At 37.7% G+C, this 22,644-nt stretch overlaps 2 protein-coding genes and 1 long non-coding RNA gene across 9 annotated transcripts in view; 1 reads left to right on the forward strand and 2 right to left on the reverse strand.

Annotated features, from left to right (window-relative positions):
- LOC122078517 overlaps positions 1-2,457 on the reverse strand; it is a 13,476-nt gene extending 11,019 nt beyond the window's left edge. The window contains exons 1-3 of the mRNA XM_042644532.1: positions 2,175-2,457; positions 1,789-1,862; positions 1,247-1,377 (exon numbers count right to left, since the gene is read on the reverse strand). Of these exons, the coding sequence (XP_042500466.1) occupies positions 1,247-1,377; positions 1,789-1,815 (158 nt within the window). The 5' untranslated portion in view covers positions 1,816-1,862; positions 2,175-2,457. The remainder of the gene's footprint in view (positions 1-1,246; positions 1,378-1,788; positions 1,863-2,174) is intronic.
- A 2,222-nt stretch (positions 2,458-4,679) lies between these two features.
- Positions 4,680-15,620, reverse strand: LOC122079539 (CDT1-like protein a, chloroplastic). Of its 6 annotated transcripts, none has more exons than XR_006140458.1 (10): positions 15,393-15,608; positions 13,589-13,841; positions 13,369-13,488; positions 12,398-12,623; positions 11,508-12,194; positions 9,815-10,016; positions 9,620-9,710; positions 7,589-7,646; positions 5,488-5,554; positions 4,680-5,049 (listed from the first exon to the last, which is right to left on the reverse strand). XR_006140458.1 is itself a non-coding variant. In XM_042646085.1 (10 exons), exons 3-9 carry the CDS (start codon positions 13,813-13,815, stop codon positions 7,589-7,591), a joined length of 1,611 nt encoding a protein of 536 aa, XP_042502019.1. In that variant the 5' UTR covers positions 13,816-13,841; positions 14,214-14,289; positions 15,393-15,604; the 3' UTR covers positions 4,680-5,049. The 6 variants fall into 6 exon arrangements, 5 of the variants coding, with proteins under 5 accessions (XP_042502019.1, XP_042502020.1, XP_042502018.1 ...); XM_042646085.1 differs by lacking the exon at positions 5,488-5,554 and adding an exon at positions 14,214-14,289 and having other exon boundaries at positions 15,393-15,604; XM_042646086.1 differs by lacking the exon at positions 5,488-5,554 and having other exon boundaries at positions 15,466-15,620.
- A 100-nt stretch (positions 15,621-15,720) lies between these two features.
- Positions 15,721-21,629, forward strand: LOC122079540. Of its 2 annotated transcripts, XR_006140460.1 has the most exons (4): positions 15,721-15,930; positions 16,368-16,437; positions 16,910-16,974; positions 20,970-21,629. It is a non-coding gene; the product is annotated as an uncharacterized LOC122079540 (long non-coding RNA). The 2 variants fall into 2 exon arrangements; XR_006140459.1 differs by lacking the exon at positions 15,721-15,930 and having other exon boundaries at positions 15,948-16,437.
- The last annotated feature ends 1,015 nt before the right edge of the window (positions 21,630-22,644 follow it).

The following is a 22,644-nucleotide window of genomic DNA, read 5'->3' on the forward strand; positions in this document are numbered from 1 at the left end:
CCCCCCCCCCCCAAAAAAAAAAATTTAGTTACCAATATTCTTTTCAACATCAAGTTATCTACACTAAACAAGTGGTCATAAAATCACAGGATACATCTAGGCAATAGAGGGCATAGTGAATTTAAGAAAAGAAGAGAATAATTTCTCCCCTCATTTAGCCACCCAATAGGCTCCTTATTTATAAAGAACAAAACAGATTCTCCCAAACATTTTCTCCCTGCTTCAAACATATCCAGCCAACCATAAAATCATAGAACTACTCTATTTTTAGCGCAATCTTTCATCCATGCCAAATCTGTGTAATACCATAGAAATCACTCTTTGTGGTGGTAATGGAAGAGCATAGTTATCAAGGCGAAAAAGCAACCAAGGCGATGGAAGGAAGTCAAAAAAGAAAATTGGTTGCGTAACTACTGCAACTACCCATTTATGTCCATTATGATTTTCTCACATACAACCATATCATATTGTACCATCACAAATTGAACCCACATTAATCCAACATCCCCCTCCTCTACAGGTCTCCAACAATACCAGGAAGTGAAAACCAAATCAAATTGTACCGCTATATAGGCCCATTGAGTTAAAGAACTCTTATCTTTTAGGGTGTCAACCACAAAGTTCCAATGAACATGTCCTTATAATTTGTTTCAAGATTATTCTATCTCATAGATATCTACCTATCTATGTATATGTACCAAAATAACAAGTGATAATGGCTCTACTCATGTAACCAGGCACTATATAAGTATATATATTCCAAAATAACAAGTGATTGTGTCTCTACTCATCTAACTGGGCATAGAATACATCTAGAGACATAGGCCTCGCCAAAAAAAATTATCTAGGGTTAGACGTAGTTCCCCGGAGCTCGTTCTGCCAGATCCGACCGGGAATACGAAACCTATAACTAATAGAATGAATGAGATGCGTCCCCAACAAAACAAATGAAATAGCTTGCTGATGATACCACAAGATCATGAAAACTAAACTACTTAGGTTTAGGTCGGCCAGTCAGAGTGGAATGCATCCAAAGAGACAAGCTCGTTGAAGGCAACAATACAATAAAATAGTGCCTTGGCGTAGAAGCCCTGAACCAACTTCAACACTTGCTTTAATATGTGGAAAAGAAGATCTGAACATCTAAATAGAGCATATATGTAGACATACTTTCCAAAAATATTGTATAATATAAACCTTAATAAGATAAGTAGCATTGATGCAAAATCAAGGGCATATCTCATACCTTAAACGGAGACGGTGCTTCGAAGAGGTCCATCCAGCTAATCTCCCACCCAACTGAAGAGCTACAAAAGGTTTCAACCTCACTCCTTTGGTCCGCAAGATAGGCGTTGAGGAAAAGGTTGCACAGGAACCCTAAAAACCAAAGAACATCAACTATAATTAAGAGGTGGGTCCAGTAACTTCCTGATCTATAATTAAAGCCACATTGCCACAACATACAAGTTCATATCCAGGCTCTCACACCAGTGATCGTGCAACAATTTTATTGTGTGATGATGAGACAATCACAACAGTTTTAGTTCACTTTTTTTTTTGGTAAGGACACTTTTGGTTCACTTGCATCAACAAATTCAAACCACATCATGAAAGACAAGGTTAACTATTTGATGTTTCCTCTTGTGAATAATCTGACTAAGGTCCACAACATAACGGTTAACCTTGACCAAGAAGTAAGCATAAAAAGGTTATAAATGCATAAGAAACCAGCTGCTCACAGTTCCCCACAAGCCTCTAGAAACTTCAAGTTATGGTAGCTCTAAATACCTGCGTCTGATGGGCTATTAATGCCATTCCCTCCTCCTCAAACACCCATTCATCTACTCAAGCAAGCCTGATATCTGAACCACATAACTGACAACATTACTACTCTTTGCAAATTGAAAATATCTCGAGCCTCAACGAAACAAAAAGAATATAGAACAAGAAATGAATCAAACAAAACAGCTCCAAAAACCCAAGGTTTTCAAATAATAACAATAAAGGGTTCCTATTAATGAAGATTAACGAACCCAAAGATATAGAAACTCCAAAGGGTTCCTATTAGTGAAGATTAAAGAAAGTTCTAACTGAAATCACTCCTCAATTGACACAAAATATGATAAAATTTTCAAATAATAACAATAAATAATCAGAAAACCCAAAATACGTACCTAAGAAGATTTGCTGTAGAGATAATTGGAGAAAACAAAACACCGCCAAAGAGGAATTATAATAAAAAGGTATAAGATATAAAAGCAAAAGAGGATCAGCTCTTCCTGAAAAACAAAAAAGGTAGGCTTTCCGCTTTCGAAGAATTCTGAAAAATAAAATAAAAAATCCTTTGAATATGAGAAGCCTTATAAGTAAAGAAATTTGCAAAGAGGAGAGAGGGGAAGGAGAGACCGAAAGAGCGAAGAAAAGGCCTCGAAGCTGAAATTGCGATAAGATGAAAAGTGGCTGCGGTTGGGTCGTATTAAACCCGGTTGGAATCAAAACGACTGGATCCGAGCTGGAATTAGTGGGCCAAATCTCTGGGTGAGAGCACTTACCCCTCAAGAAAGAGAAACAAACATAATTATATATAGTATGTGAAATATGAATTTATTTTCTACCAAAAATGAATATGATTTTATCGAAAGAAAAGCATGTATTGAAATATAAATGGAAATAAACAATGCAATGGCTAACATACTCAATATAAAGTTAACATACTTAAGTAATTCATTGCAATCATCTGAGAAAAAAAATTTAAATAAATTATTTTTTGAATAAACTAGTGAGAGACTTTCTTCTGATTGTGGAAGGCACTCTCGCAATGTCATGATTGAACAATAATGATGGCTTGGACCTCATTGATGAACAATGGTAGTGACTGATATGTGAAGGTGGTCGTGAGCCGACTTAGGGTTTTTCTCAAAAAAATGAGGAGATTTGTGTCATTGGGCTCAAACCTCATTTTTGGTTTAATATTTTACATTAATTAGTGTGTATAAATAACTTATTATACTTTTTTTTTTTTTTGTGAATTAAATAACTTATTATACATAAGGGGTGCCTTAAACATGTTATATATGGATACTCATAAAATACATCCATATTTTCTATATGTTTCAATTAATCGAAAAATTGGGAGTATATCCTATGGAGGACCATGCCCCCTATGCGTGCACGGTTACCAATGGAAGTATGGGTGAAAACATCAATAGTGGTAGCAAATCCACCTTTCATGGGACAAGATAGTCGTTTTGCCCATGTTTCCACGAGCAGAGCCACAATCCCCCCCCCCCCCCCCCCAAAAAAACAGTTTTTTCCTTTGAGAAAAAAATTTTCTTTGGTATTTTTTTTTAGTAGAATTTTGTAAATGAATGGTATGGAAAACTTATAAAATACATAATAAACATGTTTCTACTACGGCTTAGCCCACTTGGACTCTGCCCAATTAATGTGGGGGTATAATGAAGTTTGGCTCACTAATAAATGCACTAAATTCAGCTCAAGCATATGTACCGGGCCCAATGGGGAGGGTGTGGATCAAGTCTTTGGAGAATCATTCTCATATGGTGCTTGATCCACACATGGAGTCACTGACAATAAAAATTAATTAAAAGAGGAGAGAGATTAAGTGGAGTCCAAATGTGGATCAAACACCATACGAGAATCATTCTCATACAAGTACCTGATCCAGACTCCAATAAGCATAGCATATCACCAAATACCAATGAGAAAAGCCCCATACATGGTGGAGTCTTAAATTTAAGATAGAGAACTTGGATAGGTGGACCATCTAAAGATTTATGTATTTATCCAACAGTTAGAATGGTCATTTTCTCTTCACATTTTAAAAAATAAAAGGCATGTGAGAAAGGATTCTTGGTAATATAGGTATGTGGATATCATTACCCTAAACAAAGGATCAGATTTCCCATAACATATATCATTTTGTAGCAAAAAATATTAAAAGATGTGGTTTAGGATTATTTACATCATCATGCTCTCAGGCCATATGGTAGACATGTGCATGGAGAGGAAATATGAGACTTATGTAATAGACAATCTCACACCCATCTCATAAGTTAGTGACAAAAACAAAGCTCACCCATACATGTGACGTTAACAATAACTATAGGTGAATGAACCAGTTTAAAAAACCTGAACACCTGAATACTATACATTTAATAAATGATGTATAGGTTAAACCCCACAACCAAAGAAGATTAAGAAGATTCTGTTCAAGGACTCTGATAGAGCTATCTGGACATAGTTACAATATCTAAATAACAGGTTAAGTTGGACCAGTTGGGGTAAGAAAACCCTACTTCTGGTGCCGCAATGATGTAGATGGCCTGAATGATTAACTTCTGAACAGAAAGCAGAATGAACTAATACCACGAGTGTGCGAAAGAGCTACTATCTAACACAGTAGCAATGGCTAACCCATTTCCGATCCCAAAACCTTGCATAGGCAAACTCCACTGGTCCGATCTCTATCTCATTGAGCAATTCACACATGCTAAGCTCATCAAGGATAAAGTACTAGGGCTATTTAGAACTGCTTACACGGTTACGAGCATTAGAAGGGCCTCATTGGAAATCACCATCAAGAGTTAAAAAAAAGAAGAAGAAGAAGAAGAAGAAGAAGAAGAACAAGAAGAACAAGAAGAAGAACAAGAAGAAGAAGCACAGAAAGACAGGCATAACATCATTGGTAAAACATAGTTTAACACTAGTCTCTATTAGTTCTACAAGTATTTGACAGCTTAAATTACTTAAATTGCTATCCCACTGTTGCATTATTCCACCCCCGCTCCACTGTTGCAGTTCTTTTACCATCAACAAAAATCATCTGTAGGTGATCAAAACTATTTGCTTCCAAACCACCCTCCCCCACCCCTCCCCTTAAAAATAAAAAAACCACTGCCCTAGGTGATGGCTTTCAACGGGGTTAGTCAACAAGAACATTGGATCCATAGCCATCCAAATGCATTGGCCCCAAAGGATTATGATCTGTCATATCGTCTCAAAAGGATGAGGTCAAACCCAAAATATCTGCGCCAAAAGAGAAACTGATCAGTAAACAAATCATCTATCGATCTTTCTCTAGCCTATTCATAAATAATGCAACTGACTGATTGACCTTTCTTCATCTAAGCTGATTGATTTCCAATTGTGAAATCAATGTCAAATGGGACCAGCTAATGGTAGAGCCAGAACAGTAAGACATCTGCTAGATGGGACCCTAATGGCCAGTTCCAAATTTGCTCACAAATAGAATGGAGGCAAGGAAAAGGAAAAATGGGTCCACAGGCCAAGCATACAGCCCCAAGTGTCACAGACAAAGCTAGTGATAAGGCTACCCATATTGTGCCCTTGCATGGACTTGTACAAGACAAGCAACTAGACTAAAGACCAAATCAAGCATTGTTGCTCTAGTGACCAACTCCAAGCCATGCCAAGAAGAAGGCATTGCACAGCCAGAATACTAACCTCTGACAGAGTTGTGGCAAGGATGCATCACACATGACTTATGCTGTTCCTAGGATCTGCCATGCAACTAGAGAGACCAAAGTCAGTGTTTTGAAAACCTAACTGGACCAGATGGTCTGAATGAGCAATCAATCCAATCGTTACTAACCATAGGCTTTTGGAGACTGTTGACGTGGTCAAAGACTATTCAAATCGTTCAATTGAACCATCAAGATGGATGACTAAGCCATTAGGTCATTATTAGGGCTCCAGTAGATTAAGAAAAAAAAGTTCAAAAGTTGATAATCACAGGATGGTGGCAAGGTTTGACCTAAATAGGCAGAAACAACCTCCACATTAGCCTAGATGCTAGTCAAATGTTACTCCCATCCATGGTTGGACCATTCAGACTGAACAATATGATCCCCATACTATTCTCTCAACATCCAATACAGTCCAACCTATGTTTCATAAACACTAACCCAAGCAAATGATGTCGATATCTATATATATATATATATATATAGCCCAAATAAGATGGTGTGGTCCTTGTAAAATACGAAGGAACACAACGCCCAGCAACCAAGTATGCGGGGTGAAGGGTATACACATAACAACCCTGTCATCACTCCCCTAGAAAAGGGATTTTAAGCCTTCATTAGAAGCAAACATCAACCCACCCCACCCACCCCACCAAAAATAAAAAATAAAAAATAAAAAATAAAAAATAAAGAAAAAGATAAATTGAGCTGATTATCCTCAGAAATACCATTTGGGATATCCCAAAACCAAAATGCAAATGACTCTCAACATTTGTCTAAATCCTAAAACCAAGGCTTAAACAAGTGTAAACAAGCCAAGCTGGGCTCATCAAACTAGGATAACCCAGCATTTGAGATGCCAAGCTCAGGCTTTCGTTGTTACAGTTAGGGTGGGTCAGCTGGGTTCACTTAAGCCCTGTTGCTTCTGGTCTAAAGCTTATAGCCACGCTGATGTTCACCTGGGCCAAAGTCAATAGAGCTCACACAGATTGAATAGGCCCAAAGTCCAAATGGCTAGACAACATGAGCTGATTCAGGCCCAAGCCAACATGAAATATATGCTATGCTTGATGCCTAGACATAGCCAAGCTTTTAAGTACGTTATAACCAGTGATAAAATGATGATAATAATAATAGTAAAAAAAGAGCAACTCAGTGCACCAAGCTCCCGCTACTGCAAGGTCTGGGAGGGGCAAATGTACACAACCTTACCCTCTGCTTTGCAGGAGAGGCAGTTTCCAAGTTTCAAACCTGTAATCAACATGATGTAATAGTGCAACTTCTAGTATAAGTATAAAAAAATAAAGCAGCATGCTTGGCTCATGGGGTAAGGCTGTGTATATTATGACCCTCCCCAGACCCTGCAGTGGTAGAAGCCTGGTGTGCTATGTACACCCTTTTTTTTTACGCTTGGCTCTTGGCAAGCGGGGGTCACAAATGTGCTGAGCTAGCACAACTCTTCAACAGCTCAATACATAGCTGTACTACCTCAGGTCACATACAAGACAAACCTGCCCAAGCACCCTGCTCACATGCAGTGCAAAGGTCACATCTATCCAAGCCTCTTCATAGATAATGCCATACAAGATGGCCATGACAAAGCGTCAACTGTTTGTATGGTCTACATTTCAGTCTGGTGGTCCTAACCGAGGAGAACAAAAATATAAGTGGTAATAATATATGTCAGAAATATACAATAAGCTTATATTTTGACAAGTGATATGACAGATGATTCTCAAACTTGAAATCTTGCCTACTAACCTATTTCATTAATAATTATAGAATTCATTCAACAAGTGCAGAGGCCATGGTCCGATGGTTGGACCATACAGTTTCAAGAGTAAGAAAAATCTGTTGAAACTGAAGACAAAAGCCAACAAACCATGACAGGCTTCCCTTATATATAGCTTTCACCCAGTGGTTGATGTTCTGAAAGTCAAACAAGCTAGTTCACTCCCTGAAGACACTGCTTATAACACAACTGCTGTTTTTCTTTGTGATCTCATTACTATTATTTTTTACTGTTTTATTTGTGTCATATTTAGAGGAAACTATTGCTAAGATTAAATATCTGAGCCTACCTACAGTGCGTCAACAAGCCTTTCACGAATGGACACCAGATCAGAGACTTTCGTGATGCTGCAAAAGCCAAAAAGTAAAGAAATTAGTATTACCACCCAAGCACAAAATTAAAAAAATGCACGAACAATATTATTTCATGTCCAACCTGCTGGTTCGCAACCAAGGAAATTGATGAAGCAGAGACCCAAAAATTATAGCCATGCATAACACAATCCACAAAAGAAAGCTTTAAAAATAGTTCCACTCATTGTCTCATTCACACAGCTTACGCTTAGTTTATTGGCAAGATGATGAAGATCAAATATTGAAGAAGAGGACAAAAATAAGTCAGAAAATACTGTTCACGAATTACTGTTCATGTGAACAGTAGTTTTGGGTCCATATCTCCGGTTTTAGTTCCCTTTTGTTAGGATTTTGTTAGGAGATTTAGTTTCCTATTTGGTTCCTTATATTGTTAGTCAGTTTATTTGTTTCTTAGTCTCCAAGTTTTAGAAGTTTAGTTTCTATTTTTATGTTTCTTAGTAAGTAAGTAGTTTGTTTTTAGGAAAGTTTATTTTAGTTTCTATTGTCAAGAAGTTACTAAATTTAAGAGTTTCCTATTTGTTATTTCTTTGTGTCCAAGGAATGGAAGGCTATTTAAAGCCCACGATTATAATGAAAGGAAGATTTTGAAGATAAATGAAATTGTGAGTTTAACTCCATGGCTGAGAGAGCAGAAACTTGAGAGGTGAGACGCCTAAAACATGAGAGGGTGAGATGCCTAGGTGAGGGTGAGAGGCCTGACCCTATATCACTATTCTTCTTCCCCCCTTTGCAACCTTCCATCGAATTCTCTTTTCTCTTTTGATTTCTTCTTTGTTCCAACTTATGAGAGAGTGATCCGAGAGTGTTGAAGTACTTGTTTGAAGACCCAAGGATCAGCTACCAAATCTGATTGAAGACCAGCCAAGAAGACCAGAATCGACCTCAACTGTCAGGGTTTTGGGCCTAGATCGACTTCCTCAAGATCTCCCAAACTAACAGCCAAACTTTGGAACCCTTTTAGGGGTTTTTTGAGGACACATAGGGGGCAACTCGAACAGGTTTTCAGACCTACCTGAGCAGCCTACAGCCAGCCACAAGAATTCTCCAATTCTGCCCAGGAACCCTAATTTCTAGGTTGAAACTTGCCGCTGTTACTACATCAATACCAGCCTACTGTGATCATATTTGGTGGTTCTATTGACCTGATATCAGTCCTCATTCGACCAAGTTTGTTGGTCCATTGGACCATTGTTGTGCGAGTTCTTTATTTTCTCCTCAATTCAGCCACATTTTCATATCCTGCCTGGGATTAGGTCCTATGTGATCTGGTCTTACATCACAAGATAGAGCATTCCCAGCTCTTTCCAACTACATTTATTCCAAAACCAACTGAAATATTTCCATTTACTGAACAAGGACTATAAACCGCTCCACCCCACCTCCACACTTCCCTCCCGCACCCCCCCCCCAAAAAAAAAAAAGGAACTAAAAAGAACTTATAAAACTATGTTAATTGCTAACTACTTCTAAATAGAGTAGCAAACCAAATAGAGCATACATAACAAAAGATAAAATATAAAAACATTTGGTAAATTGTACTCTCCTCAACTACTTTTTCAACTATGTAAAACATAAATACAGCTATGTAATCAAACTGGTTAAACCATTATGGGATACTATATGATTTTAATTTCAATGTATAATAGATGATAATAATTACGGGTAAGATTCTCCAGGATTTCATATGAAAGACTAGGAATTGGATTTACCACACAGACGTGGTGAGATTCTGGGGCATACGGCACAAATATATTTGTGTGTGTGTCCCCCAGAATAATAAATGGCTAGTCCACCAAGATACGGCATCTCTTCAAACATGCCACATGGTAGATGATTTGGAAGCACAAAGACCTTAGCAACCCAAATTACCAAAACCTCTCATTATCCATTAACACTTCTTTGTTCTTTCTTATTTTTTAATTAATGATGGCTGTATATGCACTTACCAGTAGAAGATATCCCCACTAGGTACTAACTTCTTGCAAATCCAATCTGGAACTAGCTCTTCCAAAAGCTCAAGCTGTTCTTCAACCTCTTCTACAAACAGACTCAATAGCATTCAATCAGCATCAATTTTCAAAGAAAACCCGTTGGGGGGGGTTTGGGGTTCAACGGTAACGGTCAATGGTATCTGTACATACTTATGTCAGTAATATCACAGTTATTCCATATAATTTTGTGCACAAGCTCCTGTTTCGTGATCAAAGAAAAGCTCGCAGACTGAAATATAATTTGAACTAGATCAAACAAATCAGGCAACAAAGCAAGCATCTGCCGGCACTTTACTGAACCTTTACAACTTATCTCGCCACCCTCAGCTATGTGGTCTTTATTTTCCTCCTCCTGTAAACATAAAATATCTGAGATAAGTGGGAGAGGAAAGAATAGTAGAATACAAAACAGGTGCTTCATCTAAAAAATAAAAAAAGGACACCTGGATGATCAAGCATCCAACAATGGATTTCTGGCACGCATATTTCTTCCATATCCATCAAAATGAGAATGATAAACTGGAATGCCAGGATTATACAGTTGTGGCCAGCTGAGATTTATCATGTATAAGTCCGATTCTACTATTTCGGAGCAAGTTTCTGTTTTTTGAGCCCTATTAGAAGTTTTCACTTGGAAATTAATTTCTGTCTAATTAGGTTTTGCCGGAGTCTAAATTATAGTACGGTTTAGCTGGGACTGCAAGGTCTTAGTAAATATGAGTTTTATGGTGTGCTTCATATGCTTTTGGAATATGCACCAGAAACTAAGTTGTTCTTTAGTAGCTTGGAGCTCCAACTGTGAAACCTTAGGTGAATTTTCCTCTTTCCTCCTCTATTTTTACCCCAAAATTTATTGTTATTAGGTACTGCTTGATCTTTTATTGTTTCTTAAACCGAAAAAAACAAAGCTTATATTTTATAAGTCTTCCCTTCTTGGCTGATTACCTACTCTATCTCAACCAGAATTTCTTTATTCTCTTTGCCATATCATAGAGGCCTCTAAAACCACAATTTCTCATAGTTCGCCCCAAGAAATCTGACCCCTGTGCTGTCCTAGAACCCTTTTTTCGTTTAAATCAGAAAAATTAGGCAATCTTAGGTCATTTAGCTTCAGTAAATAAAAAAGAGCAACACAATGTACGAGACTCCCTCTACTGCAGGGTCTGGGAGGCGCAAGTGTACGCAGACTTACTGTTGTGCCACAGGTGCGCCCACTCATTTAGCTTCAGTAGATGTATACAACAAATCGGGTCCTGCTAGCTAAGCACTGTCAGAAGATTTTGTATAATAAGGATGATCTCTGGGTGTGGGTTTTAAAATGCAAGTGCTTTAGATATCTCTATGCTAAAGAGATACCACTGGTTTTGGAAAGGGCTCATGTCAAGTTAAAGATGTTTTTAAGACCTGAGTTTGTAGTTGGATAGGGAATGTTCGAGCCAAAAACATGCAGTCTGGACCTTGGACCATTCTCGTGTCACAACTTTTTTCCCAAACTCTTAGAAGTTAGAATATTTAATTCAAACAGATTCTATTTCCTCAAGAGAGGTGATGTAGCATGATTAGCAAATCCAAATATTGACTAATTTCAATGATAACCACTGCTTCTGCCTGTAGTATTCCAAACTCCATTACCCTCTCCTTTTCTTTATTATCCAAATTCTGGTACTAGACAACTTTCATATCAATTAACTAATGGCAGAAATAATAAGTGTAGCCATAGATAGGCAAAGGAAAATAAGTAAACAATAAAATATCAAAGGCAAATCTACCCAACCCAAGTTAACAAATGACCAAAAAAAAAAAAGTTGGCTTGGAGAAAAGCTAAAAAAATCTAATGAAGTACCATTTTGGAAAGTGCAATGGGAGATCTGAGCCCATCTTCTTTCATAAGAATCTCCTTTGTTGCTGAACTCTGAGGGCTAAGAATAAAATCATGCTGCTTTGACTCCTCCAAGATAGCACTTGAATCACTCACATCATCATTCAAAGTTGAGAAGTTTAAGGACCTCTTTGCAGCTGAATGGCTTGATGCCCTAGCCTCACCAGTGCTAGTGACTATCTTGTCATCAGAAATGGGAATCGATCTCTTTGGTGTTTGCTGCACTGGTGTTTCTGTGACCAAATTATCTGCAACTGAAAGAAGATTCACAAGAGGGCTTTTACAAGCATTGGAGTTCATGGAGGGCAGTGGACTGAAGATTGGCTCAGCAGAGGACATATTTCTGGTCAATTTAGATGGTTCTTTCTCTTGCAAGCTTCCAGAATACATATTAGTTTCACTACAAGAGCTTACAGATAGCAGAGGCACTGAGGAAGGTAAGATTTGAGTCTTTTCAGCTTCCGGGACGATAATCTTCTTAGAGAAGTACTTTCCAGAAGATTTAGATAGATGTGATGAGTTTGACAGCAACTCAAGTTCAATAGAGGTCGGAGAAGATATCTTCGGTGATCCCGTGGTCAATGACTCTGGAAGATTGATAGCAGTTTTGTTAAAGGGCTCTGGTAATGTGGCCTCTGGAATATCACATTCCTGCATCTCATTATAATCAAACATGAGTTTAACTCCATCTTAATTTTCTAACAAAGGAAGATAAACTGCCATTCAGGTAAACTTAGCCCATGATAAGACCCAATCTGATTGAATCATACAACCCAAAATAGACATTATTATTTAGGTAACTTGGAGATCTCCTATATGGGATCCATTTAATTATGGCTCAGAAAGAATAATACCTTAGGATGAGTGTCATAGAAATCTAAGAGCCTAGCGCGGAAAACTTGCCGCATTACCATAGATGCTGCCTCATCTGGATGAGCTGGTAAGGCATTAAATAGTAGAGAAATCTTCAAATCAGGCTTCATGCATAGTGTTTTCTCATCATGAACTAGAATCTTCTCAATCTGAACTGCTTCAGGAAGTATGTATTTTATCTGTGCAAGATGGCAGTATGAGAATTTCCTGAAAGAATGAAGACATATGTTCAGCCATCATAGAAAGTTAAATAAGATTCTCAGCCATTGTTCAATGCATTGCACCTTAAGCAGATTATATATATATATATATATATATGTATATGCACGGGGAAAAGAACAATGATAGAAAAAAAGACTGATCTAAGAATCTTTCCATAAAGGGCCATTACCCAATGCTGGTCCCGCACTCCCGCCTATGCAGAGTCTTGGGAGGTGAGTTCAGAGACAATCCTAACCTTCGGCATTTTTTTGTGGAAAGTGGCCATTCTCAATGCTCGAAACAAGCATTTTCCCTGTCAGCCCGACCTTTTACCATTGCTCCAGCCTCCAAGCAATGGCCCCTTAAAAATCTACTTTCAGAGAGAGAGAGAAAAAAAAAAGTGGGTAGGGAGCTAATGGGTTGGGAAAATGGTCATATACTAGTTTGAAATTTGTTCCAGCAAAGATGTATGCTGGTCCAAAGTCTTGATCAATGAACAAGGTAGGATAAAAAATTATTTGTCCCAACATATGCAATCATGCATCGACTCGATCAATAATTTTACACAGGGGGAGAGAGGGGTAACTATATTGAATAATTACAAAAAATACTCATAAAATAAATTTGTTAAATTGGTTAAGGGTGATTATGGAAACAATGGTGGTATTAATTAAAAGTCAAAAAAGAAAGTAGAGATGACTTATGAATATCATATACTGTACAAAGAGCTCATCCAAAAGTTCCCAAGTACCTTTTCGTTAGCACCTCCACCTGAGTGCAAATATTTTGAAAAGTAGGCAACTTTTTACGCAGTTGGAGCAACCTCACAGAACTGTCCATACGATCAAGGAGATCCGTCAATGTCTTGCATCTGGTAGCAGAGGAAGACAACCATAGTTATAACAGATTTTAGAGACAATCTTAACATAATAGAGGATGGAAAATTTCCCTCTGAAGTTTGAATTACACACTTGTCGAAGACGTCAATAGCATCATCTTCCAGTAGATCTTGCCTTGAAGGTTCAGTTGTCTTTTCAGGTGTTGGAGATACAATGACATTACTCTGGTTTTCAAAGGCTTTATAATTTTTCACAGGGGGAGGAGATAAAGCACTAGATTTCTCTCCAACAGGAAGAATCTTTTTACACTTGAAATCCAGGACTTTTTGCATACTTTGCTCACTTCTTTTCTGTTCCATGTTTTGAGGTGATGACGCAGGAAAAGCTGGAATAGCACTAAAACCAATCAATTGACTGAAGAAACCCAAGACATTACAAAACACTTGTTGTACATATTACTTTATCCCTCCCCTCTCCCTCACTGCACAACCACAAAAAAAAATGAAATAAATTTTTATTAAAAAAAAAAAAAGAATTAACTTAAGACCTAGTTAACTAAACCAACTCATAATATGATAGGGATAAACCCCCTTATCATGAAACATATCTTAACAGTAGGATTCGCAAATTCAAAGGTGAGTTATGTTTGAGGAAGGCAATGTTTCGTTATGTGATATTTAGTTCATTCTTCGGATAATAAAAATGAGTTAAATAAATATAAAATGGAAGCAAATGATCAATGAAAAAAGTAAAGCACCTAATGGAGCAAGACAGCAGCTTCCAAAACAAAGCAGATAGGATCCAGGGAACCAGGAAAGCCAAGCAGACTGCTTCTAGAGAAGTACAAGAAGCACATCCAAGAAACAACAACTAATTAGATTAAGTCATCAAAGAAACTAAACCTCCAGTTATCCACCCAACCAAAAGTACCCAAAAAAAAAAAAAAAACCAGTGGTCTTCAGACTCCAACACCTCTAGTCCTATTTTAGGTCTACTTAAACTTCAACATTTACTGGCTCTGCCCCTGTAATGTCCCCTCACTGCAAGACCTATTGTTGCCCTAGTAGTCTTAACTATAATTGAAGATGTCTCCTCTACAACGATAGCCATCTCATATGAAGCAAGGTCTGGCAACGAACAGCAACAAAGGACTTCATGTTCTTGCCACGGCCCTTATTTCCAGTCAGTATGCATGTATTCCTAGTATAGCGACATTGAGGTCTGGTTTTTGCAAAGTTTTCAAAATGATCAAGAATATTACTGCAAAATTTTGTTGTCTAAAGTGTACATGTTTGGGAAGTCATCAAACCCGTAAGACCTCCATTGTTCTGGAGACTTATTCCTACAATCCTCATTATAGGAATGGGTTTCTATTGAAGGTTCGGTCAATGCCAACTGGGTATTATATTAGTATAACCCACATTTTTTTCCCATTGTCATTTGGGATTTTTCGTATCCTTGCTTTCGCTCTCTTGGAGCTACCAAGTTACTTTGAATACATACCATTTAAATTTTTGATAACTAAGAGAAGCAACATTTGTTGGATGCCCACAATCATCAGAGTTAAATGAAAAGGGAGGGGGAAGTAAAATGCCGTACGAAAAATGCAAAATGTAAAACTACGATGCAGAGGCATCCGGGTATCGCAAAGTTTGCATTCCCAAATTTCACGACAAGAAATTCCCACAGTAGGGTTGCAATTTAACCAAAGCACCAAGAAACAAACTGAGGGATTCTAATCTTGGGATCTTGGGTCCAACGATCACTGAGCAGTATAATTCACAGAGTATGCTACCTAGTACAGAAGATATTATTCATGCAATCTCATCATCATCAGTAATTAGAACGTCATGTACCAGTCACTGAGATCAAAAGACTATAATCAAGAAAACAGTTAATAACCACATAACTTTGGAAAGGGCCGTTGGAATCTCACCGTGGAAATCTGAACTGAAGTCAGAGAAACTGCGAGAATCCCTGCACGGAAGAGAGAGAGAGGATAAACTTACAGCCGTTGGAGTCGAACAAAGGCCGGGAGGTTAGGGTTTGAACTTTGAAGTTTAGGCGGAAGCCCTGCAGCAACGGCTTTATTTTCTTTCGCTTTGGTCCGGTTTTTCTGGATGATTACGTCTCCAAATGAGCATCTCTGTGCAGGCAGAACACCAACCATTGATTTAGGTTCAATAAAATCCCACGTTTATCTCCTACCAATAGGAAAGAATCTAGAAACCTCCTTTTGTTGTTTCCAATATACCAGTCCCCGACACGCTCTCCTTCTAGATAGATTCCCTCACTCCTTTAGTCTATTCCGTCTCTTTTTCCATCTCCTTCAAATCTCTGCAATAGGAAACCCTCTCTCTCTCTCTCTCTCTCTCTCTCTCTCTCTCTCTTATGGTGATATAGAAGAAGCAAGCAATTTTTTTGGAGAAATGTCTCTTAAGTGTCAGAAAGCAATCAAGGCAGTCTCCACGCAGGTACTTTACATTATCCTTTCATCTTCTTCTCTTCTTCTTCCTTAATCAAAAGTTTGAGTTTATAAGGGGCTTTAAATTCCAATAAGTAAAGGAGGTTCTTATATTCTTTTGTGAGATAGGGGAGAGAGTATATGTATATGGACTAATGGGGGAGAGAGAATATGTAGTTTAGGTTCTGCCTCGCTCCACACCCTCTATCTTTTTAGGTTGATAATAACCCAATTTCCTTTTGCTCTTAAACGGGTATTTCATCTCTGCATTCTTTCTTCCCCCCACCCCTCTTTTCTCTGTTTGGTTTCTCTTTCTCCCTCCCTCCACTCCATCTATCTGTTTTGGTTGAAAATGACAAATTGGCTGAATCGGCTGTAGTGGGTATTTTTACTTTGTTGATTCTCTCTCTCTCTCTCTCTCTCTCTCTCTCTCTTATGATGATATAGAAGAAGCAAGCAATTTTTTGGAGAAATGTCTCTTAAGTGTCAGAAAGCAATCAAGGCAGTCTCCACGCAGGTACTTTACATTATCCTTTCATCTTCTCCTCTTCTTCTTCCTTAATCAAAAGTTTGAGTTTATAAGGGGCTTTAAATTCCAATAAGTAAAGGAGGTTCTTATATTCTTTTGTGAGATAGGGGAGAGAGTATATGTATATGGACTAATGGGGGAGAGAGAATATGTAGTTTAGGTTCTGCCTCGCTCCACACCCTCTATCTTTTTAGGTTGATAAAAACCCAATTTCCTTTTGCTCTTAAACGGGTATTTCATCTCTGCATTCTTTCTTCCCCCCACCCGTCTTTTCTCTGTTTGGTTTCTCTCTCTCCCTCCCTCCAATCCATCTATCTGTTTTGGTTGAAAATGACAAATTGGCTGAATCGGCTGTAGTGGGTATTTTTACTTTGTTGATTTATTGAAATTTGTTGATTTAAGAACTGAAATTTCAAACAAATGCAAATCGAACTTGATAGAGGTTTGTCTCTATTTTCAGTCATTGACTTGTTTGAGAAGGAAGAAACGAAAGGCAACCAATGAATGGGCATAAGATTTGGCAAAGTATGTTTCATTTTATTTTTATATGACTTGCTGTTTCATTTTATTTTATATGATTTGCTGTTTCTAAGTTACTAAGTTGATCTTTGAATGGCTTGATAGTGGTTCCTGTGTGACTGTACCTTCATGGACTGGTTTGTTTGCTTTGACAGCACTTGCAGAGGAATGGCTGTTTATTTTGAACTAGAGTATTTGTGATTATGAACTCTAATTTCCTAAAATCATTCGACTTTAATTTGGTTAAATAAGGTCTTGGATGATATCCTTTTATATACAGTACAGACTCAATTGTGGTGATTGGCACAGCCCTTTGTCATATCCTTGTTAAGTATGTGGATGTCAAAATCATGGAAGAGGGTGCTTGTTGAAGAGAGAAATATCACTCCTAAATGCAGTCGCGATATTATATACGATACCACCGGATGCGACGAAAGCCGGGTTGACTCTAGTAGGGGCCCTTTAGGGCCTGTAGTTTTTCCGCCGGGCGAGACAGGCTACCTTTAACTAGGAGACTTAGAGAGCGACCTGTACTGGTAGCTATTGCTGGTTGCTGTAAGAGCTAGTGCTGTACTGGTGACCGTATTTAAAGAGCTGTAAAAGATACTTACTTGACTGGGGAAAAGCAAGCATCTGATCAGATCAATCAAGAGATAGGGGTCACCTAAGCAAGGACTACGCTGGTGAGTGATGAGAGTTCTAATATAGATCCTTTGCGAAGGTGATGTTTGTTTGCTTTCCCTTGACTAAGCCCCCTTTGCCCTTTATTAGTAAGGGTTTTATTTTTAGAAAAGAAAAGGAGGCTCATGTCAAATAGAATAGGTTCTTCAAAAAGCATTTATTTTTTTGGTTTCACTTTCAAATAAGAATTTGATGTGTAATTTAAATGCATGGTGCATCACACGAAATGAATTGTATCTCTTTTGTTTGTTACAAATTTAATGGTTTGTTGATTTAAACCGAAAAGAATTGTAACGACTATATTTGGCAAGATAGTTATTAAGGCGCTGGCAAGGCGAGGCCTAGGCGCTGAGGCGTTATTGGGAGTATAAGGCAGCGCACTGCATTATTGGCTGCACGTAAGGCAATCACTTTAACTGTTAAGGCGCTATAAGGCGATGCCTTAGGCGCTTTTTAGGCAAGGCGGTCACCTTATGCCCTTTTTTTTTTTTTTAACCACTGATTCCGTATAGATTTTATTGATTGGCAAGTATATGGGGAAGTTTACACATGAGAAGCATGAGATCAAGGGTATTTAAATAGAAAACCTCAAAAAAAAAACAAAAAACAAAAAACACAGATCACAAATCACATTACATTACTAGCTGAGAAATCGTGCAAGGGTTTTAGGGCCGACGCAGCAATCCTTCCTCCTTCCCCCTTCGGATCTTGCTCCAGCGGTGACGAAACTCCACCGGCGACGGTGAGAGTCCTCCGACGAACATTCCTCAGACCAAGGCAGGAATGTTTGATGCATTTCTTAAATTTTTTTTTTTTTTTCATCTTCTTTATTCTTCATTTTACGGTTTCTACCTGCTGTATTTTCTTCTTCTTTCTCTTAATCCCTTCTATTTCCCTCGGTTTTTTTCTTCTTTCTTTTCTTATTGCAGCTGGAAGTGTGGAACTGCAGTACAAGAGAATTTTTTTGTTCTTTTCCTCTCCCTTCTATGTTCTCCCTTCTTCACTTCTTCACTGCAACCTGCAGCACTTTTTTTTTTTTTTTTTTGATGAATATGCAGCTCCTTGGCTCTGTTTATGTTCTTGGCAGCTGGTTATCAATCTTGATTGTGTATTATAGCCTGGGTATTATTCTTTTGATTATCAAGTGTTGCTTTTTTGTGGCTGGTAGCTTTCTGATTTATTCTTTGTGAGATGGTACTGCTGGATATCGTATTATGGCTTATTTTGCAGCTCTCTTTTTTTTTTTTTGGATGAATATACAGCTCCTTGGTTCTGATAATCTGGTTTGATGTTCTTGGCTGCTGGTTGTCAATATTTATTGTGTAATTATATATTTATGTTATATGCTATGATGATGATTGCTGAAGATGAACTTAGTTTATTCACTTTATTGATTTTTTTTTTTTATGAATATCTTGCAATTCTATGAAGTATGAGCCTTTAATCTTTATTTAGCATATGAGTAGGTATTATATAAGTTTTAATGTCATTAGGGCCAAATAGAATGGTGAAATAAAAAATAAAATACTAGAACGCTTTATTCAATAAGGCGACGCCTTATGCCTGCCCTATCACCAAAGCACTCCGAAAGACCCTCAAACGCTTCGGCCGCCTCACTGCCTTAATTACCTTGTAATTGCAACATGGTTTGTTGATTTAAACCGAAAAGAATTGTAACTATTATATTTGTTGCAAAATATAGTAGTTTGTTGATTTCATCTCTTCGTTTTTCACTGAATAGTCAATTTATTTTCAGGTGGTTCTTTGAATACAAATGCTGTAGTTTGGTAGCAATAATTTATTGTTCATGAAATATTCTGTTAGCTTTATAGTCTGGAACACTGGGATGTTTGCTATTAGATTTACCTTAAAGATCTCACAATGTAAACAATGCTGATATGGATCCCACAGGATTGGTGGATTTTTGAAACCTTACAGTTAGAGGTGAAGATAGATTTTGGATAACTATTAAGCCCCATAGAACCATAGTATATTATTGGTCTTTTCGACTCTCATACACAGTAGAAAACTGGGATCTATCCTGGTGAATCTACTATTGTAAAAACATTGTTAGTGAATAGGATGAAGCTCTGGCCTGTGAAATATATCTAGTAAAACTGACTCATGTTGGATCTATATTATCAACTGAATAATTCCGTTGTGTTTAATGAAGTTCAGATGTTCTAAGCTGAATTTATAATGGTTAAATAGAGATTGTACAAAGATAAACTAATAGTTGAAGAAATGTTCTGGTTGAAATGTGAGTCAACTTCAATGTGCCATTTGATTCAGCAATGAACATGAGAACTTTTGTTCGAGTTTCTTTTAATTAATATGCTTTATCCTATTAGAATGGAGAGGTAAGAGCAGAGGTTTCTGAACTTTGTGTAACTTTAAATTTATAAAATGAAAAAAATGAAAAACCACTGTTTATCATCTATTGATCTACTTAGCCTGATGATGCAATGTACCTAACTGGCTAAGTGATTGCCAGTGCTGGTTAGGACTGTAGTCCTTGAATAGGACTTCTGAAATCCATAGACATAAAACTTTCGATGTATTTCCCAGTCAACTGTCTTGGATCATTCTCATATTACTATATGTACAGAACTACAGATTGGTGATTATGAATTTGGGTTCATGCTTGCTGATATTTGAAAGAGAACAATGTGACCAATGATGGAATCCATTTTGATCCTGGTGCACAAACTGCTTTGGCCTTTGTTACACTCAGTAATGATGGGGAACATGAATTCTATGTTTTACGGAAACCCAAGTGCTGGTATGCTTCGCAAAGAATCTGAACTTGACTTTGATATCAACTAGCATTGGTAGAGGGAAGGTATTAAAGTGTCTTAGTGTGATATTGAAGGAGTGCCTCATTACAACAATAAACTCAGCATTATCTAAACTTAATGGGGTCGGCTACAAAGGAGTGCCTCATTTTTTGATAAATCATTATTTAATTATTATACTATGGTTGAGGACATAAATTTGGTTGCTGATAGATTGACCAAGCACACTGTGGCTTCTAGGGTCTCGGAAACCTGGGTTATTACACCTATGTTTTGTAGTAATTATGTAACATGGGATGCTAAGATCTTGTATAGATTTGCTTGAAGCTTGTTTGAGGGCATTCCTTGGGGGTGGGTAGTTTATTGTTTTAGATTGTCTTTTGTTTGGTCTCTTGTTTGTAATTATTTTATTTTATTTTTAATAAAATTTCTTATTGCTAATTTCTAGTAGAAACAATAAATATTATTTATCATAAATGATGAGGCAGGAAATTCTTTCTGAAACCCTACTTTCATGTTTGATAGGATATACTTGGTGCATTAGATGGCAAAAGTGATATTCAACGATTCAAGGAACAACGGATGCTAGCATATTTTTTGTGGGGATGGAGGATTAGATTCTTAATTGAGAATGAGGAGTAGCTGGCACGTTTTTAGAGATATGGTGAGGTATCTGAAAGAATACATTGACCGAGTGTGATAAGAGAGGTGGAGCCACATCACATAATGCAATAGAGGTGATCACTGTACAAGGACACCTCGGGTGGGGGGTGTGGGCCTGGCAGCCAGTGGGGTATTGCAGATAGACAATGACAATGGTGGAGTTTGGAGTATCGATAGAAGCATTGGTCATCTTCAAGGTGGTTTGTAGAATCCAAGCCAAGGTAGAGATTGTTGGGGTTGGATATATTTTGTATTATGCGAATTCACTTATTATTATTGAGTTTACATCTGTAGTTGGGTCAAGTTTTTGGTCCATTACATGTATGGGGGTAGAATTGTAATTGTGTGGGATTAAGGTTTTTAGGTTCCCTATGTATTGTCTCTATTAGAAAAACCTGAACACAACCAAAGGAAGATCACATTGGTGAAGTGGAGAGTGGTGTAGAGAGTTTAATGAAAAATCTGTGGTTCTCTAATATTGATGTATTCATATCGAATCACATTAAATTCCTCTTGTTACAAGTGATTTCTTCCTGCTGCGTATTTGTCCCTACAAAAATGAAAAAGGGTAAGCTTTTTCTAAGGCAAGGAAGGATTGCTTTGCTGTAATTGGTGAGGATGAGTTGGTACCACAACCTAACAGTCATAGAGGTGACCCATGAGGGGCTAGACTAGGGATTCATTGGGCCACATTTATATTAATTATTAACTTATTTACTATTATATCAATAATAATAATAATAATAATAAATTGGGGTATTAGAATTGAACCTTCAACCTTCTTTAGACTTACACTAGAACCCAATTGCCTAAGAGCAGCATAAAAGTCCTCTGCAAGAAGACAGTCGTAGTGAATGATAGTGAGCATCCAACATCTAGGGTGCATGCCAGAACACTCCATCTTCACTGCCACTCATTAGCTCATCCCATCAAGATGAACTATTCAATCCTTGAGACATGCGTAGTTGAATTAAATGGCCTCTACCAATTGTACGCCATTGATGTCCCTAACTTGGACATGTGGACCACTGATCAAAAGGACATAAAGAGAGTAGAACATGAGAGTATAGGACCGAGGAGTCCATTTATACAATGTGATTTAATGAAACAGTGACACCAAACCATAACTTTAAATGATTCAAATGCGACAGCTCGCTTTCACTACTAAATCCCTAGCAACCAACCAATGGAAGGTCGGTGACAATTCTGCAATTTGGTTTATTCGACTTGAAAGTGGCTTCCTCCATTCAAGTATATGCCTTAAGATAGTTATCTCTCTATGGCAGCTCATGGGGCCTCCATTCAAATATATGCCTTAAGATAGTTATATCTATGGCAGCTCATGGGGCTAGGGGTAAGGATGTGAATTTGTAATCGAATCGATTTGTTTATACTGAAATCGTAAAACTGTTTAGTAAATGATGCGGTTATGGTTTCAAGTTTCAGGCTGATCAGCTAAACGGGTTGGGTCGATTTTAGCCATGAAACCCGTTGGTTTCAAGCCGAACTGAAACCGTTTAAATTGAACCGTTTAAAC

The sequence above is a fragment of the Macadamia integrifolia genome, chromosome 5 (genome assembly GCF_013358625.1).
Source record: "Macadamia integrifolia cultivar HAES 741 chromosome 5, SCU_Mint_v3, whole genome shotgun sequence".
Taxonomy (NCBI): domain Eukaryota; kingdom Viridiplantae; phylum Streptophyta; class Magnoliopsida; order Proteales; family Proteaceae; genus Macadamia; species Macadamia integrifolia.

Excerpts from the sequence above, each read along its gene's own strand:
- LOC122079539 (XM_042646086.1), bottom strand. The coding sequence starts at position 13,815 with ATGGAACAGAAAAGAAGTGAGCAAAGTATGCAAAAAGTCCTGGATTTC. Across the intron at positions 12,195-12,397 it reads TCTATGACACTCATCCTAAG|GAATGTGATATTCCAGAGGC; the intron begins GTATTATTCTTT and ends AATGAGATGCAG. Across the intron at positions 9,711-9,814 it reads CTGTGATATTACTGACATAA|AAGAGGTTGAAGAACAGCTT; the intron begins GTATGTACAGAT and ends GTCTGTTTGTAG.